We start from the raw sequence: 9,577 nt of genomic DNA, 5'->3' as shown, positions 1-9,577 counted from the left end.
TTCTCGGTTTATTGGGCTTTTTGAGATTTTTTTATTGGTCAGTCTTGAAAAGAACTAACGAATGAGGAGGAACTTCTTTACTGTGAGGGCGGCAGAGACTGGAACAGGCTGCTGAGGGAGGGTGTGGAGTCTCCTTCTCTGCAGATATTCAAAGCCCTCCTAGATGCAACCCTGTGCCACATGCTCTGGGGGAACCTGCTTTAGCAGGGGTTGGACTAGATGATCTGCAGAGGTGCCTTCCAACCCTTAACCCCTCTGTGATTCTGTGAAGCAGCTAGAAGGGGCCTTAACGCCGAACGCCAGCACTTCCTCCTGGCAGATCTTCGGGCTGCTGCTTCTCCTGAGGAGCGGCTCTCTCTCTGATGCCTCTTCTTGATCTCTCGCTGCTCTTCGTGCGATGCCGCAGGGCGTCTGGCTTCCTCCCCAGCCTCCCGCTGGGCGGCCTTCTCTTCCTCAGGCCGAAGAAACCCCACCTGCAGGCCCCAGGGACCTCGGGGGCCCTCTGAGGGACTTCTCCTGGCGCTGAAGCCTTGCTGTCCGTCCCCTTTTCTTGGAGTTGAGAGCAGAGGAGATGGCACCCCTTCAGAGGGGTGGGGGTAGGGGAGAGGGAGGAGGACAGGAAGGAAGGGCTCACAGGACCCACGGACATCAACAAACTGATTGTTGATGCCAGGGAGATGGAGTGTGTGAGCCTGCAGGCCGGCCAGGCGTGGAGCAGGGGCCTCACGGCTAGTGCCAGCTGTGGCCGCCGGGCCGAGGGTTGGGTGCTGGCCAGGCTGTGGAGGGGAGCCCTGGCACCATGTGGTGGTGCCAGGGGAGCCATCCTGCAGGTGGATCCACCGTCATCACCTGCTCCTTCAGGTGGATCCACCATCATCACCTTCTCCTCATCCTGCAGGTCGATCCACCTCCATCATCTCCTGCTCATCTTCAGGTGGATCCACCTCCATCATCTCCTGCTCAGCTTCAGGTGGATCCACCTCCATCGGCTCCACACCATCAGCTACATGAGCTATGGCCATCACTGCCATGTAGCTGATGGTGCCTCCCCTCCAATGCCATGTATTCCTCCGTGCCTCCTGCATTTGCTCCTCTGGTGGGCACTCGCTTCGCTGCTCTGGGTCCTCTTACTGCCAGCAATCGTGACTGCCGAGGACCCACAAGCTCAGCGAATGTGGGCCAACTGCTGGGGGCCCCGTATCTATGGGGTCCGGGACACAGAGGGAGCTTGTGACGTCAGAAGGCCACTCTGATGGCTGGGCAAATAACCAAACATGGCTGCTCTGGCTGTTGGGGGGCCTGTGGCCTTAAAGGTACACAGCACGTCACGAGGCAGGGCCGCTGTGGCTTTCAAAGTGAGACTCACATTTGTGCTGTGACTTACGTACCCTGATCTTGGAGAGAGGGCTGGGATGTGTTTGCAGACTAGGTGGCCTCTCAACTGGATGGATAGCCCAAGATAGTCCTTTTTTGGCTACTCAGAACTGCCAGTGGACTGGTGCCTCTCGGCCAAATGGTGCTTTCCAGCCCTCCATTCCTGACTTTGGGCCAGAGCCCTTCGCCGTTGGCTTCTCAAGCCCCAGAACTGCCTTATAAGCTACGCTGGATCTTATTAATTTGAATCCGTGCCATCCCCTTCTCTCACTCACCAACCAGGGCAGAGGGCTTTGGTTGCGTGTGTGTCAGCATCCGGGCGCTGTGGGTTCAAGGCTCCTGCCTTACGTTGGCTGAGCTCTGCTGCCTCTGCAGATTGGGACGGGCCTGGCAGTTTTCAGGCAGGAGAAAGGTAGTTCTGCTACTCTGGTGCTATCAAAAAGCATCAGCACTTGTGTTATAGCAACACCTACGAGTTCTGCACCACCGGTCTGGAGCTTCACTCCCGAACAACTGCAGGATCCTGATGAAGCGACAGAATGTTTGCAAAACACAAAATGCCGTGGCTGTTCCAAAGAGGCACAACTTACCGCGCTGTGCTGGGCCCTGGCCAACAGCTGCCAAACACTGCTCAGTATTATGCAGCACCCTCAAGGAGAAGAGAGGGAAAACAGACCAGCACACCGTATGGCTAAACCAGACACTGTATCGGTCGCCCCCACAACTAAAAAGAGACAATGGAAGCGCAAGTCAGCTCCTTTAGTAAGGGATGAAGAAGCTTCCGGGTTTCTCCTCCATCCCACCGCAGCGGGAGTGAGCGAGCGGCTGGGTGGTGCTTAGTTGCTGGCTGGGCTTAAACCACGACAACATGCCAGGACAGCCGAGTACAGGGCATGAGGCCCACCAAGGACATATCACCCTCCTAAGCAGGTTTCTCCCCTAACCTGGAACAGAGCCAAGACCAATCAGTCCCCTGCACTAGACTGCCCCAGCCAAAAATGACCACAGCACAAGTGCTAGTGATGCCACTCAACCACCACAAGCATGGCCCAGGGGCTCAGCTCCACTCTGTTTTCAGAAATACCTGCTTCTGCAAGATAGTTGTCACCCACACCTCAACATCATCTGACTTCACTGGGAGTGCCACTCACTCCAGCTGCTTCGTTTTACAAGACACAGACATGCCGGCAGAAAACTCCTTCAGCCCACGTGGCAGCTCTAGCAGGCCTCGGGCCTTCACAAACGGAATTTCTTTTCCTTACACAGTAAATCAGACATATGTTTAAAACAGTCCTACCAGCCTGACACTCTCTTTGTTTTTATTTAAATATTATGCCATTTTGAAAATGTCAAACTGGTTTAAATCTAGGAACAAACTACACTCTGAAATGTGTCGCTGCTACCTTGAGTGTTTTGAGAACTTCCTGCCAACAGAGTCCAATATCCAGAATCCCAACTAAAGAAGGAACACTGGCCCCTCTGCACAAAAAGCTCACAGGTTCCTGCAATTCTGTAAAACTCCCCCAGTTTCATTGGATTTGGTTTCAGGTTGTGGCCAGCCCTGGTGCTCAGGGCCCTCAGCAGTTAAATCGGGGGCAGCTGACCCTGGCTGGCCCACAGGTGTATTCTACAGCATTGACATCGAGCTCACTATAAAAGGGAGGGCTTGGGGGGGAGAGGGGGTGGCTGGTTTTGTTTTCTTCTCTTCTTTTCTTGCTTCTCCCTTTTTCCTCATTGCTGGCAACCTGTAGCTAAATATACTTTTGTGTTAGTGTTTATATTGTGGGTTTTTTTTAAATTTTATTAAATCTGTTTAATTTTAAGCCACGAGTCTCCCTCTTTTTCCCAATTTCCTTTCTCGGTTGGGAAAGGGACATTGGATGAGAGAAAAACTGTTATTGTTTAGCCCCTGGTGCGGGCTAAATGAAGACAAGCGTGTTCACCCGTGCCCAGCGAGGACCAGCTGTTTGACTTCAATGTGGACAAGCATCACTTACCTGTTTTATTTTCCTGAGCACTCCATGGAAGTTATGCTGAAGACTTGAATACTTGGGGCCTTTCCACCCCTCTGGGCAGCTGGACTGGCTGAAGCAATAGCAGCTCTGTGGCCGTGTTTCAGTGGTTGGGTTTAGCCATCGTTTGAAACGCAGCCTTTAAGCAACAAGGTGGGTTGATGCTGGAGAGGCGTAGAGCAAACGCCGTCTCTTCCTCAAAGCGCCATGACAGCGGCAGCTCTTGGGCAGCAGTGGCCACAGGAGGCGGGTGTGATTCGGGGCGCTCCAAGCAGTGCATCATCTTCCCTGGGAGGCGTGATGGACGCAGCGTGGGGCAGGGCCCCCCCCCCGCTCACAGGCTCCGGCTCAGACTTGGCCAACACAGCGGCTGGAAGAAACAGGCCAACCTGGGCCCGGCGGCAGAGCAGCGCAGCTCTGTGCCTCCTCTGTGGGCTACGGCCTGCTCGGTGGCGTCTCTTCTGCTTGTCTGGGAGCAGCTTTTGTCCCGGGGGGCCGCACGGGCAGCCCTGGCTGGGCGGCAGCTGAGGGCCTGTCAGCAGAGCCCAGGCCCAAGGTGCCCGCACAGGCCCCTGCCCTCACCGCGGCCCTCGCTCGGCCGCCAGCAGCTTGCCAAGGCCGGGCCGTCGTCCGCCCGTCGGGCTGGGGCAGCCCGAGCAGCTCCGCCCGCCCCGGGGCCACACCATGCCGCCGGCGGCCCCTGTGAGCCGGGCCGCGACCCGCCCCGGCGGCTGTAGGAACCTTTGCGCGGCGGAACGCGCGAGCGCGGGGGGCGGTTTCCGGGCCGGACCGGCGGGAGCCTGGGCCGGCCCCGGCCCCGCCGCCATGGCCGAGGGCTCGGCCGAGCTGGAGCTGTTCCGCCGCCGCTGGCGGGAGGAGCTGGCGGGGGGCGCGAAGCGGCGGCGGCGGGAGGCGGCAGCGGAGCCCGCGGTGGGTCCCGAGAGCCGCCGCAGCGCCGAGCCGAGCGAGCCGGGTTACCTGGCGCTGGCCCGCGGCCTGCTGCACGGCGGCGCCCCGCCCGCCCCGGCCTGCCGCAGCCCGGCGCCCGCCCGCCCCGCCGAGGAGCCCGCGGGGGACGGCGACGACCTGCTGGGGCAGCTCATCCGGGACCTGGTAGGGCTGCGCGGGCCCGGGGCCGCGCTCGGCTGGCGGGGCGGCTGCGGCGGCCCTGGCGCTCTGCCTCCAGGGTGGAAGGGGCCGGGCGGGTGGGAGCGGGGGTCGTGGCGGGGCCGCTCGAACGGGAGCAGAGAGCAGGGCCCGTCTGCGGGGTGGGGTGAGAAAGGGGGCTACGGAGTTTTGGGTTCCTGTGAGCTCGTTTATAACCTCAGCTTCTGAATGTGTTTTGTCTTACAAGGTTTTAATCCTCCCAAATCTACTTTTCTTCCTGTGAGATGGTATTTTTTTGTTTTTCTCTTAAGAGATTTCTGTTGCTTATTCAGGCTGTTTGATGCAGGTGCAGTAATTAAGGATATCCTGCCTTGTGACACAGCAATGTAGTAAGAAAACAAATATTAATTATTTTAATAAAGGGGCTAATTTGGAAATAGTCTTAAATACAGTTCTGAACCAGATAAAAGTTATTTAGGTAAGTCCTCTAAATGCAATAGAGATTTTATTTACAGTGTACAAAAACTAGGAGGGAAACCCATTTTCTTGCTTCTCGCTAACCTAACTGTGACTAATTGCTCTTTGCTTAAAAAAATTAAAAGGAGCAGATTAAATTTCTGTCTGCGAGGCACAAATTAATCCATTTACAGAATTAGTGCTCCATTAGCACACAGGAGCCCAAATCTGTCTCGGAGGGGATGGCAGTATTTGAGTTTTGGATTTCTTCCAGTAGACTTTTAGACAGGCTGGTGCTGACTTAACATTCCCGCTTTGTTTGCAGCGGCGAGCGCTGGGCTGAAGACAAGCTGCGTGGATTTTGGGGATGTAGGAAGGGAAGACTTTGATCTGTCTCTAATGTTAAGGCTGCACTAGAATAGAATTAGTATGAGCCGTTGCTTGTGCTTTGTTGCAAGCTTAAGGTTTGACTATAAATGATTTTGCAGGTTAGTTTAAAAAAAAAATCCGTATAGGTGGGTTTTTGGTTTGGGTTTTTTTTTTGTTTTTCATGAGAGAGCTGTCACTCTTGCCTGTTGTGTCTGTGTCAGTCTGTGTGTAGGCAGTCTGTCTTTCCAATGATGTCTTTGGGTACATGCAGACAGGGCAGGTTTTGCTGGTTGGATGTGAGTCAACTCCAATTTGGAAGCAATAGGTTCCTGGTGGTGCTGTGCCTGAGCTCATAAGCCTGGAGCTAATAAGCTTTGCCGAATGGCTCATCTTATTTGTTCGGGCAGCGTGTTGCTCTCAGATGGTTATGCGGCTCCTGGATCCGAGCTGGTTCACATCTGGCCAGCTTGAGGTCTGTCTGCATGTGGCCATGGAGATGTGCTCTTGAAGTTCCTTATATATTTTTTTTCTTTTTGGTGGCCCCTTTGGAAATAGGTGCAATTGAAATCACGTGAAAGCAAACAATCTTCGTGCAAATCCACGGCAGGGAGTGGAGCCAGTGGTCCTTGTGCAGAGGGCATGGAGAGGAAAAGGGGCTGTTTGTGCAGGGAAAATATGGACAAGAAGGGACGGGAGCAGGAAGGTTGGCTGCAGGTTTAGTGTAAGTAATTTAGGACAAGTGCAAGGTTCTGGTGTTCATAGACTGGTGCTGTCTTGCCAAAAAGGCCTAATGGGAACATTGTCCGTCTTCGTGCTGTCTAAACGCTTTCATCACACGTGGAATACCGTTTGCATTAAAAGCTTTCACCCAAGTGTATTATACAATAGTTTTCCTGTGTAACTGTACTTTAAATAAACCCAGCATTGCCTGTCTTTGCTACTTCATTGGGACTGCGAAGGGTCCGGGTTTAAATGAGCACAGAGTTAGTTGTAGGAGAGACCTACTCAGAAACAAAGGTGATCAGAGCTAGAGAAGAGCTAAGAGGCAGGGGATGACCCTGGTTTGGAATCTGCCTGACTTCCTCGTGGCAAGCAATGGAGATGGGTTTGAACTGAGCAGTGGATTTTGTGCATGGGGATTGGTGGGGAGCACCTGGGGGCGTACAGAAACCAGGGAAAAAACACTGGAGAGCAGAACTTCGGAGTGGGTGACATGGAAATGGTCAGAATGGGCTCATTTCACACTCTCTCTCTGTTATATTTAGTATAAAAATTTGGAATATCCAGCTAGAAATGAGGGAGAGGACAAATCTTGATGCAGTAACTGCAGGAAGAAGATTTAATAATTATATAGTTAAAACAAACAAAAAAAACCCCTCTAGGAAAAATATACATGCAGCATTTAGCTGCTGGGTAAGTGATGGATTCTTTGATTTTACATTTTTTTTTGAGATACTTAATCAGTTAAAGCAGCAACTCTTTCAGCACATTTCCTATTAAAAAGACATTTTTATGTTACTAATGAAAGACAGAAACCAACTGTAATGTCTTCTCCGTTCAGTTTTATATCAGAATAGTCATTCCTTCTCCATCATCTGCATTTGAAATCTTGTAAGTGAAATTAATAATGGGCATATGGCTTCAAAGTGCTTTTACCTGTTTGGTCTTTTTGGTGCTGAAACCTTAGAGAAACTTTTCTACTAGAACTTGTCTTGCCTTTTTGTGCCATCTCACTATAAATAAGCCTCACAGTTCTCCTCGATTTGCTTTTTAGCTCCACTTAGCCTTCTAATATTCTTTACCTGGTACAACTCAGAGACAACAAAGAGCAGCTCGGGTACCTTCATGCCGGTGTGATCTGTCTGATGTTGTGCCGTTAGGGGATGAAGGGGCAGAATTACTTCTGCCTTTTTTCTGAAACTGTGATTGCACTGAGGATACAACATCCTTTCTTCGTACTACGGTAACTTTTGCTACTATCTAGCTGTGCAGTAAAGAAACCTAACAATTTTTTTTTTTCCTTTTCAGAATGAAATAAATGAAGTTCCTTTCTTTGATATCCAGCTGCCTTATGAACTGGCACTGAAGATATTTCAGTACCTGGGCAAGAGTGAATTGGGAAGGTGTGCTCAGGTGAGTGCTGCTGACAGTTTGCTTCTCTGATACCATGTAAAATTGGCAGAAATATTCAAGAAACAGTTGGGCACCTTGATGCAGGGCAGATGTGTGGTAGCCCTAGTAGCTCAGCTGCTTCTGCTTTTGCTTGTTGGAAATACTTCCAAAGCTGAATATTGAAAAAATACTCCTAACTGAGTTGGATTTATAGCTCGCAGTTGAGTAGAGTTAAATAAAACATTTGTGGCTTGGACAAAACTGAAGTCTTCAAATTTAAAGTAAATGCTTGCAAAGATCTTTTGATTCAAGTGAATATATTTAGAAACAAGTGAGCATCTTGCTGCCATATTTAGAACTCAGCACTTTGCAGAGCTAAGGGCATGGTAGCAAAGCTCTTCCCCATCACTTTTCAGTGTGTGACTTGAACCACAGAAATTGTAGTAATTTAATGTGAGGCTAAATTCTTAGAGGGCACTGATTTCCACCCCCACGCGAGGGGTTTGTGTTGTTCTTTGATGCTTTAAGGTAATGCTTTCACCAGTCTGTACTCAGATATGGGCCGTGATTTATGTGCAGCTGTAAACTGCCTGTCTGTCTCCAAGTAGCTTTACTAACTTAAACACTCACACACACCTGACTCTACTTAGGACTGTTCAGCCCACACTATTGAGCCTCTTTACCTCCTTTCTTCACACATTGAATGATGAACCTGCTCTCTGAGTCTTCAAATCAAACTTAATTGGCAAGTGCTGATTACCCTGTGAAATAGGGTAGAATATTGTGGATATTCATTGCCAGCTTCTCCCATGGCTGCTATTTAGTGCTTCAGGCTGGCGTTCGTTGAACTTTTAGGTACAAAGCACATCTTGCAATGTCACAAAAATCCAACCAAAACCATTCTTTGTGTTACAGTTGAACCATGCCCTGGGCTGTTTGTAAGAGAAAGAAGTGTTAAAATGTAAAAATTGGACAGTGACAGACAGGGTATAGCTTAGTCTGTGGATGGTAAACTAGACACAAGTATTATCCAAGTGGCACATGCATTGAAATGAAATCGGGCTTTTAATGTTCAGTATGAGCAAGTCATAGTGTTAAATAGCTACAGGTGGTTATTGCTTAAATCTTTGACTTGCTAATGCCTTTTAGGAACAAGGACTGTTAGAAGAAAATAATTTCTCTTGCAGGGCTTCTGTTGCAGAGGAAAAAATTCTCTAGGATTATTTATTTGGTGCTGTCCAGGAGACTGTGAAGCTTTCAGATATGCTTGAGCTTCTGTCATTTGATGTAGAGAAAGGCGATCAGTAAAGGCCCCACCACATCCTCCGTTGAGCAGGGTTCCCTTTTTGAAGTGAATTACTTTAAAGTCATTCTTTCTCTGTCTTTTTTCCCTTCCTGCCTTAGGCATGATCACTTTACATCATGGCACAGTAAAAAGATTGGCTGATGAAGGGCTGCTCCTTTTCTCTGCGCTTAGGCTGCACTTGATTTCTCTCGTGCTTACTTTGGTTTTTAACTTGAACCTGTTCTCGTAAGATGTGTTTTAACACTGAGAAAATTTTCCACGTCTCATTTGCCTTCTCAGCCCGAGTCAGTTGATGCTACGTGGCAGCTGACAGGTAGCTGAGCAAATGCCCGTTGTTTTACAAGGCTTTCCGAACGAGATGAATATCCGATGCTTTTAGTGCAGAGCTGGCTTCTTTTTAAGTGTTCAAATAAAAAGCAAAGCAATAAAAATAAATACCATTTTCATTTTTCTCATGGTGGTTTTGTTTTTGAAGGGGAGAGAAGCCCTCTTCTGTGAAATGGAAAGCCCTGCTGCTTTACAGTGTTGTCGTAGAAAGGTTTTTTTATTAAGGTGCCTTGGGATTTTAGTGAAATTGGGCCAGTTAGTGGAATTGGCATCACGAACTATTTGAGTGCCTTTGGAGAAAACCTGTTTGCTTAGTTCTCTATGCCAAATTAGTAACCGACTAACAGTAAAGTAGCCTGACTGTGGAGCCTCTTTGAGATCTAATCACACCACAGACTGCTCTGGAGAACTTGAATTTCACCCTGATATTTTCCCCTCCCCCTCTTCCCCACAGCTTGTCTTTGATTTTTGGAATTAGTACCATAAAACACGAACTATCCGTATGGCACTTGAT

General features: G+C 49.8%; 1 protein-coding gene across 1 annotated transcript in view; it reads left to right on the top strand.

The window, feature by feature from the left end:
* The first annotated feature begins 4,203 nt into the window (after nucleotides 1–4,203).
* FBXW8 (F-box and WD repeat domain containing 8) overlaps nucleotides 4,204–9,577 on the top strand; it is a 53,478-nt gene continuing 48,104 nt past the window's right edge. Inside the window, exons 1-2 of the mRNA XM_068412592.1 lie at nucleotides 4,204–4,499; nucleotides 7,347–7,451. Of these exons, the coding sequence (XP_068268693.1) occupies nucleotides 4,212–4,499; nucleotides 7,347–7,451 (393 nt within the window). The 5' untranslated portion in view covers nucleotides 4,204–4,211. The remainder of the gene's footprint in view (nucleotides 4,500–7,346; nucleotides 7,452–9,577) is intronic.

This window comes from Nyctibius grandis, chromosome 14 (genome assembly GCF_013368605.1).
Source record: "Nyctibius grandis isolate bNycGra1 chromosome 14, bNycGra1.pri, whole genome shotgun sequence".
NCBI lineage: Eukaryota > Metazoa > Chordata > Aves > Nyctibiiformes > Nyctibiidae > Nyctibius > Nyctibius grandis.
Note: the sequence above shows the minus strand (reverse complement) of the source record. Positions and strands in the feature narration are given on the sequence as shown.